Consider the following 26,797-nt stretch of genomic DNA (forward strand, 5'->3'; position numbering starts at 1 on the left):
GGAAGGGAAGGGAAGGGAAGGGAAGGGAAGAGGAGGGAAGGGAAGGGAAGGGAAGGGAAGGGAAGGGAAGGGAAGGGAAGGGAAGAGGAGGGAAGGGAAGGGAAGGGAAGGGAAGGGAAGGGAAGGGAAGGGAAGGGAAGAGGAGGGAAGGGAAGGGAAGGGAGAGGTGGGAAGGGAAGGGAGAGGTGGGAAGGGAAGGGAAGGGAAGGGAAGGGAAGGGAAGGGAAGAGGAGGGAAGGGAAGGGAAGGGAAGAGGAGGGAAGGGAAGGGAAGGGAAGGGAAGGGAAGGGAAGGGAAGGGAAGAGGAGGGAAGGGAAGGGAAGGGAAGGGAAGAGGAGGGAAGGGAAGGGAAGGGAAGGGAAGGGAAGGGAAGGGAAGAGGAGGGAAGGGAAGGGAAGGGAAGGGAAGGGAAGAGGAGGGAAGGGAAGAGGAGGGAAGGGAAGGGAAGGGAAGGGAAGGGAAGGGAAGGGAAGGGAAGGGAAGGGAAGGGAAGAGGAGGGAAGGGAAGGGAAGGGAAGGGAAGGGAAGGGAAGAGGAGGGAAGGGAAGGGAAGGGAAGAGGAGGGAAGGGAAGGGAAGGGAAGGGAAGGGAAGGGAAGGAAAGAGGAGGGAAGGGAAGGGAAGGGAAGGGAAGGGAAGGGAAGGGAAGGGAAGGGAAGGGAAGGGAAGGGAAGGGAAGGGAAGAGGAGGGAAGGGAAGGGAAGGGAAGGGAAGGGAAGGGAAGGGAAGGGAAGAGGAGGGAGAGGTGGGAAGGGAAGGGAAGGGAAGGGAAGGGAAGGGAAGAGGAGGGAAGGGAAGGGAAGGGAAGGGAAGGGAAGGGAAGGGAAGGGAAGGGAAGGGAAGAGGAGGGAAGGGATGCTCTATCCACTGAGCCAAACCGGCTAGAGCTCAACTAACATTTATAGAGTGTTTACTCTGCACCAAAGAGGACAGGATTAGAGGAGAAGTAAAATGTGGGGGGACCCTGCCCGGCACCGAGCAGCCACCTCCCCTTTGGGGCTGCTGGGCGGGCAGCTCGCTCCACCAGTTACAGGCCCCGCGCGCGCGGGGTGCAGGACCAGCCTGGCCGGTCGGGCGAATTCTGGTTGGAACTGACTCGCGGGGGCGAGGCGTTGACCCACCAAGTTGCGTCATTTTCCTGACCCACCCCCACCCACTTAATAGCTCCTTCCCAAACCGAATCACCAGGTGCTGGTACGCAGACAGCCGCTCCCCAGCAGTGTCTGCGAAACGGCAAAGGCCCGGCCATGATCCCGTGGCACTGACCCTCCAGGAGCCCCACCCGTGGGCACAGAGGAATGGAGTCACAGCAGGTGGCATTCCTGAGCCTCCTCTCCCTAGCTTCCTGCCTGAGCTTCCCTCCACGGTACGAGGGCCACCGGCTCAATGGGGGACAGCTGGACGGTGTCTCTCGCAGCTCTGGAGGCCGGACGGCCACGTGGGCTTCACTGAGCAGAGCCAAGGTGTCCGCAGGGCCGCTCGCACCCGCCCGGGGAAGCTCCGGCGGAACCCCGTGGCTCTTCTGGCTCCTGGCCCAGCACTCCAGGTCTGCACCGGCTGCACGCGCCCCCCCCCCCCCCCCCCCCCGTGTGTGTGACCCTCCCACGGCGGCTCCCCTGGCAGGACAATCTCCCATCTCAGGGTCCTGCTCCACCACACCTGCGAAGACCCCTTTTCCAAACAAGGCCACCTTGAGGGGTTCCAGGGACGAGGACCTGCTCTCGGGGCCATTCCTGGGCCCCACGCTGCCTCTCGGGCCTGCACTGTCTCATCTGGGAAGAGGCCAGGGGATGGCCACCGCCCGGCTGCTGCGGGTCTCAGGGGGGGTGTATGCCAGGCAGCTGGCAGGCGGGCGGGCAGCCCTCGGTGACGGGTGTGGTTGTTATGAATCGATTCCCTGAGTTATTTCTACCCGTCCTGGCAGCGGTGGGGGACTGATTCCATGATGCCACCTCTCCAAGGCCAGGTTGTCAGCAGGATGGCAGGCGCCCAGTGGGCTCTGGTGAGCCCACTCCCCAGCGTGGGGCGTGCAGGAGGCAGCCGATCCATGACTCTCTCTCATCACTGATGCTTCTATCCCTCTCTTCTTCTCTCTAAAATCAATAAAAATGTTTTTAAAAATACTAAAAGTCGAAAGATGGCTTTCTTTATTCCATTCGGTCCACAGTCACTTCCCGAGACTTCGCGAGGCCGTGGAGCTCGCAGACTCCGCGTCATTTCTTTCCTCTCACTTTCGCTCACTGGGAGAGAGATGTTCCACTATTGCGCTCACTGGCTGATTCCGGACTGGAGACCGAGCCTGCAACCCTGGCGTATGACGAGCTCTAGCTGACTGAGCACCGGCCAGGCAGGCCTGGTCTTGGTAACAGGGATGAATCATATACAGCGGTGATGGCGAACCTCTGACACGCGTGTCAGCGCTGACACGCGTAGCCATTTCTGCTGACACGCGGCCGCATGCCGAGGATGAAACATTTGCTGCTCCTGAGGATGAAACATTTGCGACTAGAGCCTTGGAGTTAGTTTTTTCCTCAAAGTGACACACTACCCGAGTTATGCTCAGTTTTCTGGCGAAGTTTGACACACCAAGCTCAAAAGGTTGCCCATCACTGATATACAGAATCGGAGCACCCAAACCCAGGAATGGGCTGAGGTTTTACCACTGAGCCACACAGGCCTCGCAAGTCTGGTGTGGATGCTCATTTTTAAAAGCCATTGCTTTAGGGGGATGGGGCAATGGGGGGGATAAGGACACCTATGTCATACCTTAATCAATAAAGAGGGGAAAGCCATTGCTTTAACTCAGCAATGAACAATATGGAGGAAAAACAGTGTGTGCTGAGGTCAGGCAACCCAACCGACCCAGAGGAGATCATGGAGGGCTTCTCCTAGGAAGGGGCATTGACACCAAGACCTGAAGGGTGAGGAGTTAGCAGGGGGCAGAGCCCCCGGGCAGGGGGCCAGTACGGTGGAAACGCTGGCCATGGGCGTTACGGAAAGGCCAGTGTGGTAGGCGAGGTCGACCAGGCGTCCGATGGCTGTTCACCCAGCGGGCCCTGTGCGGAGGGGAGTGGGCGGCCGAGGGGGGCTCAGGGTTAAGCAGAGAAGGGAGCTGCTTTGACCCCATCTCCCAGTCACCTTGAACTTGGGAGCTTAGGAAGAGGAGGTGCTCTGCCATCCAGGGACGACCAGGGGCGTTCGTGTCCCAGAAAGTCGTGGGAAATGCAGAGAGAGAGAGAGAGAGAGAGAGAGAGAGAGAGAGAGAGAGAGAGAGAGAGGAACATCGACGTGAGCGGCTCCGTGCCTCATCTGCGGGCCGGACCGAAGAGGCCCTTCCTCCTCACCAGGCCGCCTTGGAAATACTGAGTCCCCTAGAGAGTCAGTGCCATCCCCTCAGATAACGTATTCCCGCCGCTGGAAGTAGGTTGAGCTACCTGAGGGCTCTGCACCGAGGGTTCTAGAACAGAATTCCATTTCCAGCTTCCTGGGCAGAGAGGAGCTGGCGGGTAGGACGCGGCCTGATGAGCCACGCGGTTTACAGAAGAGGCGCCGATGGAGGCGGAGTGGGGGGCCCGCCGCAGCCGAGGGGGCGGCTCAGGGTGCAGGTCTTCCCGACGTGACCTCCGGGTTGGGAGGGAGGAGGTGAGTGCTGTCGGCCAGAGTGCTTGGGGGGACGCCATGGCCTTCAGGTGAAAGAAAAGCTGAACTAAAGGAGGATAGGATAGCGAGCCTCCATTCGTAAGTGCCCAACCCCTTCCACCCGCCCTGGGGGGTCCCTGCCTGCTGCCTCCCGCTCCTCACAGCTGGTCCTCGGTCTGCACGTATGAGAAGCGGCTTTTCTGAAAAGGGATCCCAGCACAGTTCCTTGGTTTTTCAATAAAAATGTGAAAAAAGAAAAATAAATGACAATAACGAAAAGTTAATGGTGACGCCGGGCGTGTCCCCTCCCTCCGGTGGCAGGTGAATAATCGCGCCCAAGACGCCCACGGCCCAGTCCCAAACCCGTGAATACGTGAATACGCTGCCTCACATGGCAAAAGGGATTCGGCGGATGTGGTTAAGGTCCAAAACCTGGAGATGGGGAGGTTACCCCCCGCCCCCGGGAGGGACTGAGCCTTAACCGTGGAGAAGCGTCCCAGTTGTGGCCCGAAGGGGGGGCCGGGGAGGAGTGGGCAGAGGAGGGAGGGGTCAGGAGCCAAGGAACGTGGCAGACTCTATGTGGTGTGGTCCGAAGGCCCAGGACCTCTTCTCCCCCCCCCTGCCCCCCCCCAAAGGAGCGCAGCCCTGCTGACACCTCGACCTTCACCCTGTGAGCCCGCGGGAGCAGGAGTCACAGCGGAAACCGGGTGCCCCCGGTGCCATTCTTTCTGTGAATCTAAACGCTGTTCTGACATTAAAGGCTTCTTTAAGAACACAGACGCCCAGGCCCCATCCCCGACCATTCACATCCGAACTTCTGTCTCAGGGATCAGCGTGGGGATCTCAGTTCTCCCCGGTCACTCAGCCCCGCCGCAGGGCCAGCCGCCCGCCCTGGAAACTCGGAAAGCATAGAGCGTGATGGGAAGGCAGTGCTGCTAATGGCACAAGTAACAGTGACCTTCGTACAATTAAACGTGCAGAGGAAAATAAAATGAAAATCACCCGTCCTCCGTCCCCTAGTGAAAACAGCTGTGTTTTGGTGAATGGCCTTTCACAGTGCCCCCCACAAGATACCTAAGTGTATTATCACCCGCTGTTATTACTATTAACACACAGACCGGGCTCTGAGGCAGCCCTGCGCCCAGGGCCTTTGAGCTCCTTTGTCTTCAGGGAAGATGCGAGCCCCACCCAGGCGAGCAGCCCGAACGGCTGATGTTGAAATGCTTGAACCCCGAGGGGCTGATGTTGAAATGCTTGAACCCCGAGGGGCTGATGTTGAAATGCTTGCACCCGGCATAGGCAGGTGTGCCTGGGCAATGCCACCTGCTGGTCAGTGGGCTGTCACAGGTCAGCTAACGAGGAGCCACCCCTGTTTTCTCTCCCGTGCCAGGACACCAGACCCCAGACCACGCCCCTCACAGCTGGCCCGGGCGGTGTGTGCAGCGGCCACCTGGATGGTCCCGCCAGGGCTTCCCTCTCAGCCCCTGGGCCACAGTCCTCACCTGTCACTAAACATTTACTATTGCTGACCTCTGTGACCCCGTGGGTCCACATCTGGCGGTCTCTTTTAAGAGCTGCACCTGCAGGCCGCGCCCCTGGAGAAGCAGGATGAGGAGATTCCCTGCGTTCCGAAGTTGGGGGTAGACCCTGGCTCCCCTAGTCCTTGCAGTGTGACCTCAAGAGCGCTGCCTGACCTCTCAGAATCTCCTTTGCAAAACGGAGGGCAGGCAACTCACAGTTTGGAGGAAGGTTTATTTATTTATTTTTTAATTTATTTAACTTGAGAGAGAGAGAAAGGGAGAGACAGAGAAACATTGATTTGTTGTTCCTCTTATTTATGCATCTGTTGTTGATTCTTATCTGTGCCCTGACTGGGGATCCGCCCTGCAACCTTGGTGTGTGGGGAGGACCTTCTAACCCAGTGATGGGCAACCTTTTGAGCTTGGTGTGTCAAACTTCGCCAAAAAACTGAGCATAACTCGGGTAGTGTGTCATTTTGAGGAAAAAACATTATTTCGCAAATGTTTCATCCTCAGGAGCAGCAAATGTTTCATCCTCGGCATGCGGCCGCCTCAGCGGCTGCGTGTCATCAGAAATGGCTACGCGTGTCAGTGCTGACACGCGTGTCACAGGTTCGCCATCACTGTTAACCAAATGAGCTACCTGGCCAGGATACCATACTGCATCCAGGAAAACAGAGAAATTAATAAGGGCATGGGGAAATTAAAGGGGAGAAAACAATGGAGAGAATGGGAAAATGAGAGAAAACGAATTTGTGGATATTTTTTATTACCTTTTAAATGGAATCAATAATACGTATAGCACATGTGAGTCATAAAATATACTAGTGGAGTGAACACCCTTGAACCTACAACCAATCTAAGACAGTAGAAAGTTACCATAACAGGGACATATGTAATACCTTCAACAATAAAGAATTATTTTTTTAAAAAGTTACCATGTGTCCATTTACACCAGCAGTTGCACCTTGAATGCACCGGGGAGCTTAGGCGACCACTGTCCCTCAGAGAGCCTGAAGGGATTCGCCTGGAGTGTGGTATGGGTATTTGGATTTTAATTTTTTAAAATATATTTTATTGATTTTTTACAGAGAGGAAGGGGAAGGGATAGAGAACTAGAAACATCAATGAGAGAGAAACATCGATCAGCTGCCTCCTGCACACCCCCCACTGAGGATGTGCCCACAACCAAGGTACATGCCCTTGGCCGGAATCGAACCTGGGACCTTTCAGTCCGCAGGCCGACGCTCCATCCACTGAGCCACACCGGTTAGGACTGGATTTTTTTTTTTTTTTTTTTTAGGGCATCTGCATTTTTAAATCTCCCAGGGGCTTCTCGTGTGCAGTCAGGTCTGAGAACCACTAGCTGGTATTCTCCTCCCTCCTTTACCCCCGATGGCCCCACCCTCACCGCCGTCCCCAGGTACCCGCCGTCCAGATTCCTTCCCTTCCTCCCGGTTCCCAGGACCAGCGACGTTAGCGATTTACCGCCCGCCCACCGCGAGGCGGCGCCAGAGAAACCGGCCGCCCGGAGGCCGGATCGCGCCGGAGGCCGCTTGGCCCTCGCGGGGCCCCGTCGCCGGCGCGTCGCCCGAGCAACGAGCGGGGAAACGGCGGCTGGGGAAGCGCGGCCGGTGCGGCGGGGCCTGCGGGAGCTCGGCCCGGGGACTGCGGACACTGCGGGGCGCAGAGAGAGTGAGTCGGCGCGTGGGCTCGGCGGGAGCCGGCGTCGGGGTAGGACCTGCCGAGGCCGAGCGCGCGGCCCCGCGCTGGCGGGGACCCCGCGGCATCCGGGACGCGAGCGCGGGGCGCCCGACCCCGGCCTCCCGCGCTCCGCTCCCGCCGCGCTCTGGGTCGCCGCCTGCGCCTGTGGCCTGTGGCCTGTGTGTCTGTGGAGGCCGAGAGGATGCGACGGTTCCGGGGAGCAGCCCGGCCGGTGGGCGGCCGGTGCTCCCGGGTCCGGAGACTCGGAATCTGGCTTGGCGCGGAGCCGGGCGTGGCTTACCCCGAGGACGGCCCTTACGCACGGTCCTGGCCGCGGGGCCCGGGAGTGAGACTGCTCCCCGGTCTCCATGTGGCCCCCAGGTGCTCGGTGACCCTCCCTCCGGGTCGCAGCGTCTCCATCAGTGCGATGCGGGTCTGCCCTCCGGGAGAACCCAGGACCCTTCCGGGTGTGACGCTGGGCTAGGCCCCTCCCCAGGGCCGAGGAAGCCAGGGCTGGAGCCTGGGCCCTGGTCTCAGACCGACAGGATTTGGTCCTTCTACTTCCTCTCTTGCTTAGTGATCTCTTTGCACTTAAGTTTCGTCCCCTGCTAAATGATGGGGTGACAGTAATGAGAGAGGCCATACTGTCAAGGGCTTGGCACAGAGACGTGTCCTGTAAGGTCCCGTTCCTTCGTGCAGAGCGCAGACCAGGACTGGTTCCCTGTGTGCTGTGCCCTGGGGTGTCTGCACGCAGCTGGGTGCAGTGCAGGCTTATTTAAACCCAGGGTTTGCAGCCCCGAGGGCAGATGGTTTAACACTGCTGATGCCGGGGCCTCCGTGAAGACTTCGGGTTTAATTGGTTTGGAGGGGGCCTGGCCTCCATCTCCCGATTCCCGTGTGCAGCCAAAGGGCGAGGACCACTCACTGAGGGATGAGGCCAAGCTGAGAGGGTTCCTGGGCTGGCAGCAAGCTCACTTCCCTGCCCCTGCCGTTCCCAGATGGCACTGCCCACGCTGCCCTCCTCCTGGTGCAGCCGGAGACTCCTGGACCAGCAGGTAGCGCGGCAGCGACACCGAGAGCAGGAGGCCCGGCTGCGGCAGCAGTGGGATGAGAACAGCCGCTACTTCCGCGTCTCCAACGCCTGCAGCTCCAAACAGGCGGAGTGGAGCTCCCAGGCCTCCTACCAGCGGAGGTAACTGGCGCCGAGATCGGGTGGAGGTGGGCGGCCACTTGCTGGTCAGGGGATGTCGGCTTAAGAACCTGGGAGAATATGGCTCGATCGCATGTTTTCTCCAGGGAGTTGCTGGACAGCACAGATTGCCTGCCTGGTGATTTTTCCCAATTGGAAAAAAGATAATCAGTGAAGCAATATATCTGCACTGAAAAAAAAATGATAAGTGTATGTAGAGCCTGGCTGGTATGGCTCAGTGGTTGAGCATCGACCTATGAACCAGGAGGTCACAGGCTCGATGCCCAGGAGAGGGTGTGCAGGAGGCAGCTCATTGATGATTCTCTCTTATCATTGATGTTTCTCTCTCTCCCTCTCTGTTCCTTTCTGAAATCAATAAGAAATGTATAAAAAATTTTTAAAAAGGAAAAGAAATTTATGTAGAATCTGGAAGTCTCCTTGTAACCCCACGTCCCCAGCCTGATTGCATATCCTCCCATACTTTTTCCCACTAGTGTTTGTGTATAAATATATACACACACATACACCTATTTTTATGAAAATACTAGAGGCCTGGTGCACGGATTCGTGCACTGGCGGGGTCCCTTGGCCTGGCCTGTGGGGAGCCCTCCTCTCTGGGTCCGGGTGCAGGTGAAGCAGATTCAGGGCCAACAGTGCCCCAGCAGCAACCAAACCCATGGCTGATTCCGTGCAGAATCAGGCTCCCTCCTCCACTGGTTGGAGGGTCTGCCCCCTGGTGGTCATTGTGCATCATAGCTACCGGTCGAACGGTCGGACAGTCGCTTAGGCTTTTATTTATGTAGATATGTAAAAATATGGATGTTAAAAGCAGAGGCTTCAGAGTCCGACAGACCTAGATAGAAATCCTGACTGTCTTGCTGCTTGAGTGAGCCTCAGTTTTCCCGTCAGTAAAGTGGGGCTGAAACGCTGTAGGACATATGTGATGAGCCATCGTGGTTTTATCTGGTACATGGTAACTGCTCAAGTAATATTGGCTAGTACTGTCACCATGTGCACATATGAGCGTATTACACATTTCCTTATTGCAAGCACGGGGTGCTGTTAGGCACAGTGTGCTGTGACCTGCTCTGTTAACTGGCAGGAGGACCCCTTCCCATGCCGCCCTGTTATGCGCACCTCAGCCTCTTTGTCCAGGTAGCAGTGACCCACATGGCAGCTTATGGTGGCTCCTTCTCACCCAGCATGCACGCCTATCAGCGCGAGAAGATGAAGGAGGAGAAGAGGAGGCAGCTGGTGGCCAGGCGGGAGAGACTCCAGCAGCTTCTGCTAGAGGAGCAGGACCTGCTGGCCAGAGAACTGGAGGAGCTGAGGCTGAGCATGAACTTGAGGGAGAAAAGAATTCGGGAGCAGCACCGGACTCTCAAGTCAGCCCGGGAAGAGCAAAGGAAACTGGTACGTTCTCCTCGCCCTCGGCAGCACCCCAGCCGGTCAGTGAGGCGCATGCGGGTCACCCCTGGGCGCTCGGGACAGACGCGATGGCCGTAACTTCAGAGCCAGCCGCGAAAGTGCTCACTCTAAGTTGTTTTCCGCTTGTGTGTTTTGCATGAGTCATCTTTGTTCTCCTTGGCCCTTTAAATCATCCCGTCTTAGTTCGTTTTCTTTATTCCAGTTCTGTGGCCCACAAGGCCTGGGACTGTCTATATTCTCCCCCAAAGTAGCTGAGCGGAAGGTGAGCCCCGTGGGCGTTAAGCTGCTGTGTGTGAAGCAGACCTGCAGCATCTAGGACCCACACGTAACGTCCGGTCTGGCACCCTCCGTCACCACCGTGGAGACATTTGGCAGTGCCATCTGGTTCCGCTCGCGTGTCTGGCTCCGGAGCCATGAGTGCAAGGCAGGGGTCCGAGGGTGTGCAGTGACAGCGGACGCCCGGGTGGGCTATCCGGAACGTGGTGGGTCTGAAAAGCCACACCACTTCCCTCTTGGTGTTTCCTTGACAGATTGCCGAGCAGCTTCTGTACGAACACTGGAAAAAGAATGACCCCAGACTTCGCGAGGTGAGAACCGCGGAGACCCTGAGCAGATGACGCCGCGTGTCCCGGCTTGTTCTAGATCGCGTCCTGTGCTGGGTTGAGGCAGGAGGGAACACTCAGCCCCTGGGAGGAGCCCCAGCAGATCTGGTTCATTTGGTGGTTGAACCAGTTGTTGCCCACCTGTTGTGATGTCCACCTGTACAGGTGAGAGGCGGTCCCCCACTCCTACTGGGGAACCAGTGGGCAGCTCGTTACAGTGCAGGATGCAGGAGCTGGGCATCAGGGCAGTGCCCCGCTCAGTGGGGCTCAGGCAGGCGTCCCCGCGGAGCCGCTGGGTGGAGGCGTGCGAAGGACACGGGTGTTAACTTGCTGGTGCAGGGATGAAGAGAGGGCGTTCTGGATTGAGGCAACTGCGTGAATGAGGCCTGAGTCCCGAGAGCAGAGCGAGTCCAGTGCTGGGTGGCGGGGTGGGGGGAGCCCCAAGAGCAGAGGCTGGTGAGGCAGATGGGCCGGACCTCGGGCAGCCGTGTGTGCTTTCCCTGGAAGCTTGGGGAGCACCTGGGTGGTTGTAAGCGGGGTGCAGTGCGATTCCAGCTGCATTTTGGGGAGCAGCAGCTCTGGCAGCAATGTTTAGGGGGTGGGAAGAGGTGATGCCAGTTGGGGGCTAGGTGAGTGTGGTGAGGCCTAAACTAGGGAGAACGGAGGACAAATCTAAGCTCTAGAGGTGGGAGAGCGGGGCAGCCGTTGAGCAGAGATGGGCCAGAGGGGGTAACCCCATCGCTGGCCTCGGCTCGCCTCGGCTGGCAGCTGTGTGCGTGTGGTGGCCGTCATGTCTGTGTTCACAAGCACACGGAGAAATCGCCAGGCACCAAGGAGGGGAGCACCTCGGTGCTTTGGAATGAGCCCAGTTAGCGCCTCCAGGGGAAGTCGCTGCTCCCCGCCACTGTCGGCTTCGTGGGTCCTCCAAAGCCATTGGCTCAGAAAAGCTTATTCAGGACATTTAGTTGCAAATGTCCATATTTGTAAGTTGAGAAAGAAAATTTAAGTTTTTATAAACAGTTTCCCAAATAACGCTTTTGGACAGAGTACTGTAATTCATCTTCTGATCCAAAAGACTCTAAACCCGGATCTCTTACTGACCACGCAGACGTGTGCGTCTGCTGGAGCGTGCCACATGCATTCACAGCTGCGGCTTTCTGAGGGGCTGAGCCTGGCCCTCACCTGCTCCTGCTGCCCCGGGGTCCGGGGCTTTAGGCCAAGCAGGTGGCCTTTGAGAGGGTGTTTCCATGTCAGTGTGTGCTGGCCTGTTCCTGCTGACTCCAGGGAACTGGGAGAAAAGTTTCTGTTACTTTGTTCCGATCTTGAAATTGGCTTAGAACCCTGGCCCTTTGGTTTTCTTTCTTTTTTTTAAAAAAATATTTTTTTTATTGCTTTCAGAGAGAAAGTGAGATAGAAACATCAATGATGAGAGAGAATCATTGATTAGCTGCCTCCTGCACGCCCCACTTGGGGGTTGAGCCTGCAGCCTGGGCACGTGCCCCGACCAGGAATTGAAACGTGACCTGGTTCACAGGTCGACGCTCAACCACTGAGCCACGCCCGCCGGGCTGGTTTTCCAATTGACCTGCATTGGGGTCGTCATGTGCTCCCTCACCAGACCGCTGGGCCACTCTTGAGTCCCCACAAAAGGAAGGCATGGTCACGTGCAGTCACCGTCACGTTTCAGGGCCGGCCCGCGCTCCCAGGGACGTCTGCTGGGTGATCTGAGAGGAAGTTAATCATCTGCTCCTCCTCAGATTGAGTCGGACCTTCACAAGAAGCATGTGGTTACCTCCTGGGAAACACAGAAAGAAGAAAGAAAGCAGGTGGGTCTAGGACTCTGAGACGTCCCATGTGCGATAGTGGAGACTCTCCATGTCTTAGAGTTATTTTGTTGAGCCCCCCCCCCCCGTCACCCCTCCCCCCCCCCCCCCCGCGGTGCCCGGCACTGTGCCGCGTGCTTCCCCAGCCTTGTCCCTCGGAAGCGGGAGTCAGTCCATGGTTCCCGTGAGCGTGAGCACGAGCGCAGGGTCCCTCAGCTGAGGGGTGGCCGCTCAGGTGGGGGCGCGTGGGGAGGAGGACCCCGGCCTGCGGCCAGCTGCACGCTGCAGGGGCTGGGTCTTGACTGGCTGCGGGTTACACATACTGATCCTGATTCGTTTGGCCCCGTGTAGCAAGAAGCCATGGAGGAGGAAGAGAACAAACGGTATGAAAATGAATATGAAACGGCCCGCAGGGAAGCGCTGGGGCGGATGAAAGCAGAGGAGGAGAGGAGGCAGTTGGAGGACAAACTCCAGGCGGAGGCGCTGCTGCAGCAGATGGAGGAGCTGAAGGTGCAGGAGCTGGAGGTGAGGGCACGCCCCTGGCCGCCTCGGCTGCTTGTAGAACGGGCGTCTCACGCTGCCGTACAGAGATCACCTGGGGAGGGGATTCTCAGAAAGGCAGCACGCTTACGGCCACCTGTGTTCTCCTCACTCCTGTGTTGGATTGTGTGCCACATCCTAGAAGGTCGCCGTATGGAGATGACACTGTTCTCCGCTGTGCTTCAGGGCCTGCTGGCCGAGAGCCTTCTGAGAGCTCGCTGTCCCAGCACTGAGTGAACCTGACTCAGGCTGACGTCCTGGCACACGGCTCCCTGGCTAGCAGGCTTTGGGGCTCCAGGCACAAACTGTGAGGGTCTTTGGTCCGAGAGGCTGTTTTGAGAAAGATGTGCACTTTCCCTGAGGGGGTGGGACCTTCTCACTCAGAGGAGCGAAGCCCCCTTCCCCAGGCCTGAAGGAATGGAGAACTAGATCTTCGCGCTCACGACTTGTTCTGTGCCAAGCACTGGGCTGGGTGCTAGAGATACGCCGTGAGCAAGCCCCACAGACCTGGGCTCACGGGGGGGCGTGCCAGGTGGAGGCGGCAGATGGTGAGCTACAGTGAGGCGGGGGCAGTAGAGGGCAGAGGGTCCTGTGGAGCACAGCAGGGGCTCTTCCTTGTCCACAGGGTTGGCAACGGCTCATGTAAGAAATGGCTCATCTGAGTTGGGTGAGTGAGTGAGCTAAGCTGCAGCAGGGCTCAGAGGTGGGAGGGCTAGAGCGCCAGGCGGCCAGGCCAGCCCTTGGTGCACAGGTCTGCTGGGAACGGAGAGGAGGGGTGCAGGAAGCTCTGAGTCTCCTGACCCTCATGGGGGTTGCTGTCACTGTAACCACAGGCCACCAAACTGAAGAAGGAACGGGAGGATCTGTTGACGCAGCGGTGGGAGCTGGAGAGGCTGGCGGGAGAGAGGGAGCGGATGGCAGCCCTCCGGCAGAAGGCGGAGCTGGGGTGCGTGGAGCCTCTTTCTCGCTTGGTCTCCCCGAAACGGGAAGGATGCACCCTGTGGCAAGTACCTGTCTAACTTCTGTTTCATTCTTGATAAGACACTGAAGGCAACCTGTATTTTGTCCTTTTTTAGACGTTTTCTGAGACATCAGTATAACGCGCAGCTCAACAGACGCGCACAGCAGATCCAAGAGGAACTGGTGAGTCTGGAGAGGCAGCTGGCTTTCCTCTCACCTCCTTTGAGAGCCCTGTTTTCTGTTGCTCAGTAAGAAGTAAAACGCAGAGTGAGACCCCGGCCCAGGCCTGCCGTCTCCGCCCCTCCCCAGAGGGCTCTGCCTGGCACATGCCCGTGTAGGCACATTTACACACAAGCACACGGAGGGAGGGGGTGGTTTTTAAAAAGCGCACCTGAGGCTGCGCTCCCACCTTGTGATCAGTCTGCTTAGGCTGAGCTTGTCCCGTCTCCCAGCTGCTCGGGGTCCCTGTCAGGTATTCGGATGGGCCGCCTCCCTGCGAGGGACAGGGGCGTTGGCTCCCACCCCGCCTGCCGTGTCCTCCCTGGCAGCGGCCTCCGGCTTCCCCGCTGAGGGCGCCTTTCCCGTCTCCGGAGCTCCTGGTTCCTTTACATCCTCCGCGGATGGATGCACATAATAGCTCCCCACCCGGGGGTGCTGGCGTCCTTTCCGGTTTTCCCTCCTCACGACGGCTGCAGTGACTTTTGTGCATAAACCGCACGTGTGCGTCTGTGGTCTGTGTTCTTAGACGTGGGGTTGCTGTCAGTTTGTGTCCCCAAGGCCGAGCCAGCAGATGTGTCTGAAGGCAGGGACTGCGGGTGGTGGGGAAGGGCTCGCCCTTGAGGCAGAGAACAGCTCCTGGGCCTCTGGTGCCGTCGGCAACCATCCCAGCCTCTCCCACCCCCGCGTGGGAACATCTGGCAGCATCCTGAGTGTCTGCTTTCCGTGCCGGGTCCAGACAGCAGGGGCTCCGCCCGCGCCCACAGTCCTCCTCCCTCCTCCTCCTCCCTCCTCCTCCCTCCAGGAGGCGGACAAGCGCATCCTGCAGGCGCTCCTGGAGAAGGAGGAGGAGACCCAGCGGGAGCACTCGGCGCGGCGGGAGCAGGCCCGGGCGGACGTGGCGTGGATGCAGCAGGTCCTGGAGCAGCAGCTGCAGCGGGAGCGGGAGCAGGAGGCAGAGCTGCAGGTGCTGCTGAGGTGAGGCGGCAGCTGTGTGGGCGGGCACCCCGCCTATGTCCCTGGGGTCCCCGCAGGTCTCCATGAGGGTCTGTTCCTGGAACGCCTGCCCTGGGTAATGTCCCTCGCTCGTGAGGAGCGTCTTCGTTAGGACCTGGCTTGTGAGGGTGTTTCCTTTAGGTCAGGATGACAATCATTAGGGTTTAGAGTAAGGATCTGTTCATCTGAAATCTTAGCATTTGAAAGGAAATCGTTCTCATGAGGAGAGGTTGCACGCCTGTTAGGGCTGTACAGTGGGTCTGGACCCTAAAAACGAACCTAGTCGATTGAAACAAATAACAGGCAGCATTTCTTGAGCACTGGGGTGCCAGGTACCCCGCCCAGTGGCAGGTCCTCGGGCCCTGGAGACTGGAGGAAGCCCCTCATTTGCACCAGGCCCGGGGCGAGCTGGCAGGGACCCCAGGAGCCGGCCACAGCTCAGGCACCAGCAGTTGCATTCGCTTCAGTGTTGACGTGGCCCAGGGGCAAGTCATCAGAGTGCCTTCTAGGACGAGGGGGAGTGTTGAAAAGGCCACGTCAAGGTCTTGCTGGCAGGCACACCGCCTGTGAACGTGAACGGTCCCCAACCTGCTAAAAGCGCGGGAGGGGAGGTTGACCTGAGGCCGGCCCCCCAGGTGTGCCGCCCAGGCTTCGGAGCCTCGGTGGGGGAAGGAGCCGCTGCCATGTCTTGTGTTTCCCCAGGGAGGAAGCCAAGGAGATGTGGGAAAAGAGAGAGGCCGAGTGGGCCCGAGAGAGGAGCGCGCGGGACAGGCTGATGGCCGAGGTAATCCCGCTGTGAGGGTGTGGCTGGCGGGGTCGGGCTGGTGGGGGAATTAGGGACTGAGCCTGCCACATATTCTGGGGACAGAGTCCTCTCTGGCCAGTAAAGAATGTAACACACGCTTGTTAGAAAAAACTTCAGCACAGAAAAATAGGCACCAGACCCGTCGTCTCCACAGCCACTGTTCCCGCTTCCTCCCACTCTGTCTGCACAGCATGTTTCCCTGCGGATCTCTTCTCAAGCTGTGCGACCTGATTTCAAGCATTCTTACATGCTGTTACATCTTCTTTGTAAATACAATTTTTTAAATTTTAATAATTATGGTTTTTTTTTAAACATTTTTATTGATTTCAGAGAGGAAGGAAGAGGGAGAGAGAGATAGAAACATCAATGATGAGAGAGAATCATTGATTGGCTGCCTTCTGCACACCCCCTATTGGGGATCAAGCCCACAACTCAGGCATGTGCCCTTGACTGGAATCGAACCCGGGGCCCTTCAGTCCGCAGGCTGACACTCTATCCACTGAGCCAAGCCGGCTAGGGCTGTAAATATCATTTTGATGGCTGCGTAGTATATCATCACGTGGCTATACCATAGTTTGTTTTTCCTTTTCCCTGTGGTGGTTTCCATTCTTGTTCTAATCTTGAGCCATTATAGGAAACACTGCAGTAAACATCTAGTCTGTGGATGTTCGTACCTGGCATTGTTTTTCTTGGGTGCGGAATCGTAAGTGGACTAAAGAGAGTGTTTTATTTGCCAGTATTTAAATAATGTGTATAAGACACACACCAGCTAAAAGGAAATCTTTTGGGGGAAAGTCTTCATTTCCCTGTGTTGAGTTACCTTAAAGTGGAGACCTGGACCGGTTCTCTCGTCTGGGCTTGCCTTTGGCGAGTTGAGGCTCAGGCTGGGTCTCGGCCAGGGGCAGCCAGCTGCCCACAGCTTGCAGGACAGGTGTCTGCTGAGAGGCAGCCCCAAACCTCCCTTTCCTTTCTGCGGAGGCCAGGTCCTGACAGGGAGACAGCAGCAAATACAAGAAAAGATTGAACAAAACCGACGGGCGCAAGAGGAATCCCTAAGACACAGGGAGCAACTCATTCAAAACCTTGAGGAGGCCAGAGAGTCAGCTCGTCGAGAGAAGGAGGAGAGTGAAGAACTGAAATCAGCCAGGAAGCAGGAGCTGGAAGCCCAGGTGGGCCCCTCGGGCAGGAGCAGCCTCAGCGAGGGGATGAGAGCTGCGGCCACGGGGCCTGTGTGGACCCTGCATCGTGGTGGCACAGGATTCAGGGCCTTGGCTTATGTCCAGCCTGGCACACTCCCCTCTCTAAAGCCCATGTTCATTTATCTCCTGCTGATGCAGTTCACGCTGCACTGCAGGGCTTCCTCCCTGTGGGGCAGTCTCATTCCTGCCCGCCGTCTTATTCCTGTCGGCATCCGCAAACACCGCTCCCTGGGCCACATCCTCCGTTCAGCTCAGTACCTGATGGGCAACAAAATAATCGCCCACACACGTGCCGCCTCCAGAGCTTTTCACAAGGTACACGGTACCACACACGTGACCTCTGCAGCACCACACGCCCTGCCCGCTGCCCACCCCTCTTCCTCTGCTCTGACTCTCCAGCGGAGGGTGGGCGGGGGGGGGGTCCAGCTTCCCTCCTGCCCGGAGGCAGGGCTGCCGTGGCCGGTCTCGGTGACTTCCTCTGTGTGTCCAGGTGGCAGAGCGCCAGCGGCAGGCCCGGGCGGCGGACCGGCAGGAGGCGGAGGAAGAGGAGGCGGCGCGGCGGGCAGAGCAGCTCACCAGTGCGCTGCGGCAGCAGGAGGCAGAGACGATGGCCGAGCAGGGATACCGGCCCAAGGTAGGGAGCTGCAGGCGACGGCCGTCGGCCGGGCCCCTGCTCGCCAGGCCTGCGCGCGCTGTGCCGGCTGCTTCCCACCGCAGGAGCCTTCCCTGCTCTCCTCTGGGGTTTCCCTTCCCCTACAGCGGGCCACCTGACAGGGCCTGTTTCGGCCTTTGTGGGCCTCAGACGGCCCTTGAGGTGATTTTGCTTTGGCTCCTGTCGCTGCAGCCCAAGGAGGGAGGGCCTGACTGCTCAGCGGTGCCGGTGGGCCCTGTGGGGACAGATAGCCATCTTGGAAGTGTTGGCCACAGCTGGTGAGAGGAGAAGGCGGTGGTTTAGGCCGTAACTAAGCAGACATCAAAACCCCTCCCCATCGGCGATCCTCCCCTCCTCTCCTTCCGTCTTTCCCTGCCTCCAGTACGTCAGTGGCCCCTGCTCTGCGGGCGCTTGCTGAGGCCCAGCAGGCCGTCGCCGCTGCCCTCCCTCCTTTATCGGGACCCAGGTGCTCTGAGTGCTGCGGGCGGCCGGCTCCTTGGTGGCCAAACGCCGGGAAGCCGATGAAACAGTCAGCTGGCACCGCCCCTGCTGCAGAAGGTTAACGTCCTGCAGGCTGGGCTCTTGAGGTGCAGGGGACAGCGTTTTAAACTTGGTGGCCGGGGATCAGTGAGTGTCTTGGGGTTAGGGTGTCCCAGCGCCCTGAAATGTTACTTAGGGCTGGTACTTGCTGCTTTGGCTGTGAATGACAAGAGCTGTTTATCCTGAAAATGGATTAATCCCATAGCTTCAGAGAGTGCTGACCCGATCTCGGGTTTTCTTTCTGTTTTCAGCCTTACGGACGTCCCAGAATTGCCTGGAACTGACGTCCTTGGCACGGAGCAGAGCTGAGGTGCGAGGCCTTTGACATGCAGCCAGCAGACAGTGTGACAGCGTCCTGGTCTGCTGTCGGGGTCACTGGCAGGAGCTCAGCGAGCTGTTCAGGTCCAGGTTAAGTGGATCAAGGGCTGGACAGACTAACACCCGGTAGGAGGCCTTCCCTGCCTTTCCTAGTGGAGAAAGGCTCAGGATCACACCCTGCCAGCGCCGTCACAGCTGTCTGCCCGTAAGTGGTGTGAGGCTCAAGTCCAGCGAGGAGTTAAAGTGGTGTCCACGGCAGGACCCAGCGTCTCCTGCTGTCTCGCCCTCAATCGTCAGCCTCCAGAGTGACGCCTCCAGCCAGAGAGATGAGGGAAGCTTCTTAGTTTTTAAAATTGCAATTTAAATGTATTCTATTGAAGACAAGCGTGTGGGGTTTATTAATTTCGTGGTCCCAAAGGATCACATCTTGTTTTCTGAAGAGAAGAGCTGCGAACCCTGAGACAGTCTGATGTGGTCCAGGGATGCTTTCCGGAACGGGGCGAGGAAAGAGTCTTTCGGCAGCATTTCGGTGGGATTTCCAGTGAGCACTGTGTGGTGGGAGGGGCGTGATCTGTTGCTGAGCCTCAAAGGTCGCTTCTGTGGCTGACCTTTGGAAATGACACTTTGGACCTTGGGTGTCAGGAAGGTCTCCGCTGCGTACAGCCCCCTGGGACTTGTGTGCCAGAGGAGGGAGGGGCACTGACTGAGGAGATGAGGTCCGGCTCAGCCACAGATTTCTCTTCCCACTGTTACATCAGTGAGACATAGCTCTCTGAGTCTCTACACTTAGCTGCAAGGAGTTCCTTGCAGCACGTTTTTTTTTAAATATATTTTATTGATTTTTTACAGAGAGGAAGGGAGAGGGATAGAGAGTTAGAAACATTGATGAGAGAGAAACATCGACCAGCTGCCTCCTGCACACTCCCTACTAGTGATGTGCCTGCAACCAAGGTACATGCCCTTGACCGGAATCGAACCTGGGACCCTTCAGTCCGCAGGCTGACGCTCTATCCACTGAGCCAAACCAGCTAGGGCGTTGCAGCATGTTTTTATGACTTGCATTTTTTGTATCTTTCTGTCAAGTTTCAGTTTTCATTATATTGTGTTCAAGAATCCATATCAGTAAATTATAGCTAATTACTGTTCCACGTTATTAAAACCAGAGTTTATTTAAAAATCCTGAGTCAAAGGGCTGCAACACCTTTCACTCCCATTGTGCTACAGAAACAAATGAAGCTGCAAACGACATCCTTAATCTGTTTGCCATTTTCTTGTCTTGAGTTTCTTTGGAGATGATCCCGACCCCTTTCCCTGCGTGCTCACATTTACTCCCGTCCAGACGGCCATTCCCTGGGGAATAAAGTTGGGTTGCCTGCGTCGCTGCCAGGCTTTGAAGTCCCTGTTGCTTTTATTAAGTGCTGCACAGTGGTTGTGTAGAAGGATAGGTTTTTACTGACTGCATCCAGCTCTGCAGGTTTGGACATTCTCTATGACTTCACTTTTTCTAGGTTATGTTCATTTTTCTGGTAAAGTGGTGTCGCCTCCCCTCTCATTCCCATTGGAGCCTCTTCTCCACAGGGAATTAGCAGTGTATTGTCTGAGCTCCAGTATAGAACTGATATGGGTAGAATGCCTGGAAAACAGGCACTCAAAAATTTCCTGGAAATTTAGTTTCTTCAAATTTCTTGTTTTTGAAGCCTACTGGTAAGCTCCCTATTAGCATTAGAAGCTGTCACACTGCCTCTACCTAATATATTTAAATGCTCTCCCTCTAAAATATGTCTCCAGTCCTGGCCGGTGTGGCTCAGTGGATAGAGCGTTGGCCTGGGGACTAAAGGTCCTGGGTTCGATTCTGGTCAAGGGCACATGCCTGGGTTGTGGGCTCGATCCCCAGTAGGGGGCGTGCAGGAGGCAGTCAATGATTCTCATCATTGATGTTTCTATCTCTCCCTCTTCCTCTCTGAAATCAACAAAAATATATTTAAAAATATGTTTCCAAATTCAGAGCTTCTACTGTCTTACTATATTACTCTTATCCAGTGGTTCTCAACCTTTCTAATGCCGCGACCCTTTAATACAGTTCCTCATGTTGTGGTGACCCCCAACCATAAAATTATTTTCGTTGCTACTTCATAACTGTAATTTTGCTACTGTTATGAATCGTAATGTAAATATCTGTGTTTTTCGATGGTCTTAGGCTCTACAGCAGCGGTTCTCAACCTGTGGGTCGCCAGATGGGAGTAGCTAGCAGGGTCGCCTAAGACCATCAGAAAACAGAGATATTTACATTACGATTCGTAACATTAGCAAAATTACAGTTATGAAGTAGCAACGAAAATAATTTTATGGTTGGGGGTCACCACAACATGAGGAACTGTATTAAAGGGTTGCGGCATTAGGAAGGTTGAGAACCACTGCTCTTATCGTATATATTTTGTGTATGGCTATATATATGCATATTGGCTTTATTGTTCTTAAGCACCTTTTTCTACTTACTATAAAATTCATGATTAATAGATTATTCTGCAGATTCTTTCAGAGTCTAATTCCTTTAGCAAAGATGGTCCTGAAGCCAGTACTACTGTGAAATGGTGCTTACTGTGTTCTGTCTGTACGAGTTTACTCTTCCCGCTCGTCGAGCACACGCTTGGGAGGAGGCAGCACCAGGCCTGGGGAAGTGACGGAGCTGAACGAGAACAGTGACAGGAACCCATGCGCACGGGGTGAGCAGACAGCAGGCACAGCCCGTTCTAACGTGGGACTGAAGGAGCCATTTGTGCAATAAATACACATATTCAGTGCATCCATATTTCTTTATGGATCTGAATATTTTTTCATGATCTGGGTTTTTAGGTATTTCTCATAAAACTTAAAGCGTTATGTATTCTGTTTCTATGTAGAAACATTTAGGGTAGAGAACGCTGTGTGGGGATTCCCCACGTGAGGTTACCCCGGCCGAGTGGCCCTGTCACACATGCCGCTGACCTGGTGCTCCTGAGAAACGGAGATCTGACTGCTGACATACAGTCCTCGCTCCAGCTGGGTTGACGATACCAATGGTTTGGGCACTTTTGCAGTGACTTTGGCCTTTGCCAGGGTCTGACCTCCTGGGGCCTGGCGTCTGGCTTGGTGGCTGGCTGGTCGAGGTGGGGACCACTCAGTCTTCCCGGCCTGGTGTCTGGGCCACAGGGACTGGCTCCTGGGGAGCCTCGCATGCCAGCCTGCTGGGCAGCGGGTCACCCTTAGGCGGTCACAGACTGTCCCTGTGGGGAGGCCCCCACGCAGCCCCGTGGGGGGAAAGTGCTGCTCCAGGAGCTTGAGAGCCAGAGGCAGTGCTCCCTTGGGTCACAGCAAACGCTGTAGGGAGCCCGGCGCCCGGCTGGAGGGTGGCACAGCCTCCACTCCAGGGCCTCAAGCAGACTGTGCCCGTCTGTCCGGTGAAGCCCTGTGCTCATCACCCACTGCCCCTCCTGCTCTAGACGCCGCCCTCCCCACAGGGCCACGTTCTCAGCCGCCTCGTCACAGACTCCCCTGGGGTGAAGCCCACCGTGGCCCATCAAGACCAACGACTAATAGTAACTCACATGCTCCCCTCGTCCATGAGGGACGGCACCTGGACGCTAAGCATCCTCATCTGCGCTCCTGCTCCACAGGGTTGTGGTGAGGATTAAAGGAGCTAATCCTGTGGTCGGCAAACTGCGGCTCGCGAGCCACATGCGGCTCTTTGGCCCCTTGAGTGTGGCTCTTCCACAAAATACCACGGCCTGGGCGAGTCTATTTTGAAGAAGTGGCGTTAGAAGAAGTTTAAGTTTAAAAAATTTAAAGAAATTTCAATCGTTGTACTGTTGATATTTGGCTCTGTTGACTGATGAGTTTGCCGACCACTGAGCTAATCCACATCAAGAACCCGGCACGGAGCCCTAGCTGGTTTGGCTCAATGGATAGAGCGTCGGCCTGCGGACTGAAGGGTCCCAGGTTCGATTCCGGCCAAGGGCACATGCCTGGGTTGCGGGCTTGATCCCCAGTGGGGGCATGCAGGAGGCAGCCAATCGATGATTCTCATCATTGATGTTTCTATCTCTCTCTCCCTCTTCCTTCCTCTCTAAAATCAATAAAATATATTTAAAAAAAAAAAAAAAAAAGAACCCGGCACGGTGCCTGGCGCAAAGTAGTTGATAAATGCCATCAGAATAATTATAAAAACCTATTGAAAAGCAGAAACGCAAGGAGCTGCTGGCGGGGAGGGAGCCCTGAAAAGGGTGGACAGGGGTGCTTCTGAGAGCGGTCGGCCGTGACCCGCAGCCCCAGCTCCTGGGACCCTCCCACAGCTGCTGGGCCGAGATGCTGGAGGGTCTCAGCGAGCCCCCCCAGGGCAGGGGGCTGGCTCGTGTGAGAAACCCTGCCCTCCGAGGTGCTTCTGGGGGGCGCTGATGGCCTGACCAGCTGGCTCTGGGGCCTCAGACAAGCCGTATCGCTGAGGACTCCATCTTCCCTGCACGTGTCGCTCAGAAAGGCACCTGTGGTGACAGGTCCTGCCCCACCCCTTCCACTTGGGAGAAGACCCAAGTCACCTCTCCAGAGGACGACTGTTGGGGACTGAGGGGGGCCCCGATGAACCAGGTGTAAACCTATTCGTCCCCCAGGTGAGCCTGCACAGTGGGCCTTGCTCTGAAAGTGAAAGAGACCGATGGCCTGAAGACTAAACGAGCCCCACAACCAGCTCGCCTGGGAAGAGGAGGTGAGGGAGGCTGTGCTCGGCCAGCTCTCATTGCATTGAACAAACTTAAGGAGAGAGCACGTCATGAGAAGATACCTGGGACTGCTGCCCCGATGCGGGTTTCCCGAGCAAAGCTAGCTGCCAAGTACAGGGAATGAGAAAGGACATCCGTCCTGTGAACACAGCGCCCGGGGGGGGAGTGTGGGGGGTGAGTTGAGGTGAGTATCTGAAGCATCAACTAATGGATGGGAAACAGAATTACCACAGAGACAGTTATAGAGCCTGTTTATTGCGTAACTAGCAGGCACAAACTCCAAAACAATGTTACAACGCTTAAAGGGTTGTACAATAATTACAGGAATAGAACGTACGATAAAAATGAGCAGTAAGTGCAGAAGGAAGGGTGACATGGGGAACACACATTCCCATAAAAGGCATTTCAGTATTCCTATGCAGCATTTTTCTTTTGTAAAAACAAGGGTGACCTTCAACCGGGACAAGAACGAAGACTGTGTGGGAAGCTCGCAGCTGCCGTGGGGCCCGGCAGGCTAGCCTCCCTCCGGTTCCCGCCCGGGGCCTGGGCACCGGACGGCTCCGAGTTGTGCACCTGCAGTCCCAATGGCGAGGAAGGCAGCGGCGGATCTGTGGGCCCGGCTGCTCTTTGGCAAATAAGAACCATCTGCGTTGAGGCAGCGGTGCCTGCGGTCCCAGAGCTCGGCTGGAGCCGCCGCCGCCTCAGCAAGTGCCCGTTGTGCAAAGGGCACCTCTGACCTCCCGGCTCTGGGGAGGGGGACAGAACAGGGAGAACAGGACATTGGGACACAGACAAGTGCAAGGCTGGGGGGCCCGTGTGCAAAAAGCGGTGAGCGTCGTGCAGACACGGTGCCATCCGCCCCAGGACAGAGGGCCGACGCGGGCCTCGCAGAGGCTGAAGCTGAGGAACGGGCGGCGCAGAGACGGAAGCTGGCGGCCTCCTAGCACCGTGTGTCTCGCCACCTGGAGCTTCGTCCCGGACTCTGGCGCCGTGGTCCACAGCCAACAAACCCTGCGGGTTCTCACACCCGAAAGCGCTGGACTTCCTCTAGGGCAGAAGCAACGCCTTCAACTCAGGTCGTGTCTGAGGAAGACACCGCGTCGCCATCGCAGAGGACTCGTTATTCAGAAACCTGTCCTCCGGGGACACGGTCACCACCTCCAGCCCGCCGCTGGGCCTTTCCTGAGGACCCACTGCGCCCAGGGGAGGGCGGTGTTGCAAGAACGAAGAGGGGCAGCAGGCAGAGGCGGCTTCCGGCGGGGCTGGAGCGAGCCGGCACTTAGGGTGTGCGACCAGCAAGTGGACGAGGCTTCTGGAGACTGGACCCTTTCCCCAAGCGACCCAGTGACGTGAACCCGGCAGGAGCGTCCACAGTGACTCAGTCAAGCAGACACCCTCAGGTGCTCCTTTCATGACAGTTTACGGTCAAGCTACAAAGCTGATTGTGGATCAAACAGTCTGTGACGGCGCAGGCTTATTCAGCATGTACTGAGGCAACTCTGATAACTGACTTCTTCACGTGTGTGAAGGAGCACCACGGACAGGATACATGGGTAAAGCGGGGAAGGGCGGCACATTACGGGCATGGCTCAGGCTCACCCGGTGGGTCCAGGGAAGCCCGACTCGCACGTCTGCAGGGCCCAGGGCAGAGGCTGTGGGCGGCCGGGCTCCAGACCACAGCTCGCCCACGAGCTGTGAAAATGTCTGCAGCGGTCGCCAGCATTCATAAACAGAGATGGCACAAAACATCCAGATTCCTGGGGTCTCGAGAAATAAATGCTCTGGCAACCCCGGATCCACTTTCCCACCGGCAGCCCGAGTGGAGCTGGGGCAGCTGTGCCACTGGGTGTGCCTGGCCCCCTGCTGCCGCTGCGCCCACTCCGCACCTGGCTCACCCCATTCTCCTTCCCCACTGCTGCCCGGCCCCTGGCCTGGGTCAGGCTGAGCCCCAGCACCCAGAGCGGCTGCAGCCGGCGGGTGCGGGCACGTGCTCAGCATTCGGAACAAGCAAGGCCTCTAGCCGCTGAGGAAACACCGAAGCGTGTCCCAGAGCTTCGGGGCAGCTGCTAGTCAGCAGAACACGCTAAGGAGTTCTTGAACGCCCATGTCCGATTTCTACAAACCAGCAAGGCAGTGAAAGAGATAAAACCAGACGACTGTATCCTCTTACCTCACAAGAAGCCCTTAAAGGGGACGAGCTAAGCGAAGCAGGTCGCGAGAAGGCTTTCCGCGGTCAGAGGAGTAAGCGAGCTTCAGGGGAGAGAGGTGCCATACAAGGTCCGGGAGCGGAGGGTTTCTCTTCCCGCAGCTCACGCAGTGACGGGAGGGAGGGAGGGCGCAGAAGGAGCTATGGCCTGGGGCGCTGCTCCTCCCGCTGCCCCGGGAAGGGAAGTCTGGTTTCCTGTGATAAGGCAGAGCAGTAGACCGAGTGCCCCTACTAGGATGTGGCCAAGTGACACACGACGTGGAGGATGAGTGCTTATCTGATGCCACGGAGACTTCAGGATGATAGTAAAATAGACAGAAGATCAAGATAGAAAAATTAAAGAACATCTCATGATAGAACAGTGAAAAGAAATGGAGCAATTCATTGTTTCCTTCCAAGAGAGATCGTTATACTATTTTTAGAAAGTGGCAAAGTCCTCTTCATACATGCTTGGAGATACTCCAAACTTAAGAGATTTTTGCAACAGGTTAGAAAATTCACTTATTGCACAATGCTTGGTAGGGAACAGATAATGTTGATTTTTTTTTTTTTTTACCCAACTCTCTCAAGAAAATGTTTTACTAAAACATTTCACTTAGAGTTTTAACATAGGCAGGGAGTTTTAAGGGCTGGATAAATGGTAACGAACTTGCAACAATGAAGCTATGCTTTTGGATGTCCATGATCATGAACTCAACAGTCACTGACAGCACAACAACATCAGAAAAACTGGCAAACAGTCACAAAATAAGGCAAGTGGGTTAAATTAATAATTGAAAATTTGTTAGAAAACATGCAAAAATAATACTGTTTTTTTTCAAAAAAGTTTTAAGCTTTCATTAAATGTTTGTTTCTGGTAAAAATCGGGAGTTCCACATCTAAACTTGTAATGGGACTTTGAAAAGCCCAGAAAATAGAAGGGCCAGCACCCGCTGCTCAGTTGTTGTTCTCTTTGGTGGTGATGGTGACCAGCTGTTTGGCGGCCTTGGCGATGTCGTACGCACACTGGATGACCTGCTGTGTGACCAGCTGGATGTCCGTGGGCGGGCTGCAGTCCCCAGGAAGGGTCTTCTTGCATTCTGACTGCAGTCGGTAGGCACTGGACGTCAGTAAGCGAAGGGAAGTCCTCACCATGTCAGACTTGGGTTTCTAAACAGAAAGCACAGCGTTGGCCATGAAGTGCAGGGTGGACATCCAAGAGCGGAACCAACATTCTTCTGAAAACAGCTTCAGCTGCTCCCAGTGAGAGCAGTTTTGTCATGCACCTTTCAACGGGGCGCTCAGAGCACTGCAAGCTTTGCAACCCCTGGTGGGTGAGAGATGCCAAAGGGCTCTAACTCAAAGGTCAAAGTGCATGCAGTATCATTTTAGTAGGATGTGCTATTCTGAGGTAGGTTCTGAAAAATATTATTCCACTTGGGTGAAATATTCCAGATTTGATTTTATTAATTTTATTCTATTATGCTTTGTTTGTCTTATTAAAACCAGTATTCATGTAGAACAAAAATATTTCTATACTGTATCTGACTGTTTACAGATGTAAGACTCTTTGTGCCACAAAAAGAATAATGTACTATCGGTAATGAAGAAATTTCTTGCAGTTTTTTTTAAAAGGATCTGAACCAAGTAGTAGGAAGTGACTTACTTTGGGAAATAATGCTGCCATTTCTGTAACAGCCAGGTGTATCCTCTCTGAGCAGGGACTGTAAC

The 26,797-nt window shown here is 56.1% G+C and overlaps 2 protein-coding genes across 9 annotated transcripts in view; one reads left to right on the forward strand and one right to left on the reverse strand.

Annotated features, from left to right (window-relative positions):
• The first annotated feature begins 6,684 nt into the window (after nt 1-6,684).
• On the forward strand, nt 6,685-21,945 carry TCHP (trichoplein keratin filament binding). Of its 2 annotated transcripts, XR_013813048.1 has the most exons (14): nt 6,685-6,853; nt 7,861-8,054; nt 9,254-9,464; nt 10,010-10,066; nt 11,839-11,907; nt 12,256-12,429; nt 13,278-13,390; nt 13,521-13,587; nt 14,426-14,598; nt 15,319-15,400; nt 16,405-16,590; nt 17,111-17,254; nt 18,064-20,853; nt 21,031-21,945. XR_013813048.1 is itself a non-coding variant. In XM_079762855.1 (13 exons), the coding sequence occupies exons 2-13, from the start codon at nt 7,861-7,863 to the stop codon at nt 18,094-18,096; spliced, it is 1,503 nt and encodes a 500-aa protein (XP_079618981.1). In that variant the 5' UTR covers nt 6,685-6,853; the 3' UTR covers nt 18,097-21,010. The 2 variants fall into 2 exon arrangements, 1 of the variants encoding a protein (XP_079618981.1); XM_079762855.1 differs by lacking the exon at nt 21,031-21,945 and having other exon boundaries at nt 18,064-21,010.
• Nucleotides 21,946-23,115: 1,170 nt separating this feature from the next.
• The window catches only part of GIT2 (GIT ArfGAP 2), a 53,580-nt gene continuing 49,898 nt past the window's right edge, over nt 23,116-26,797 (reverse strand). For all 7 annotated transcript variants that reach the window (XM_079763105.1, XM_079763101.1, XM_079763106.1 and 4 more), the window contains 2 exons: nt 26,733-26,796; nt 23,116-26,236 (listed from right to left, as the gene is read on the reverse strand). In XM_079763105.1, the coding sequence (XP_079619231.1) occupies nt 26,024-26,236; nt 26,733-26,796 (277 nt within the window). In that variant the 3' untranslated portion in view covers nt 23,116-26,023. The remainder of the gene's footprint in view (nt 26,237-26,732; nt 26,797) is intronic.

Source organism: Cnephaeus nilssonii (genome assembly GCF_951640355.1).
Source record: "Cnephaeus nilssonii genome assembly, chromosome: 22".
NCBI classification, from domain to species: domain Eukaryota; kingdom Metazoa; phylum Chordata; class Mammalia; order Chiroptera; family Vespertilionidae; genus Cnephaeus; species Cnephaeus nilssonii.

What these genes read in the sequence shown, in the direction of transcription:
- TCHP (XM_079762855.1), top strand. Translation starts at nt 7,861, where the DNA reads ATGGCACTGCCCACGCTGCCCTCCTCCTGGTGCAGCCGGAGACTCCTG. An exon ending in TGAAGGTGCAGGAGCTGGAG is followed by an intron (nt 12,430 to 13,277) that starts GTGAGGGCACGC and finishes CTGTAACCACAG; the next exon opens with GCCACCAAACTGAAGAAGGA. An exon ending in GGGACAGGCTGATGGCCGAG is followed by an intron (nt 15,401 to 16,404) that starts GTAATCCCGCTG and finishes TGCGGAGGCCAG; the next exon opens with GTCCTGACAGGGAGACAGCA.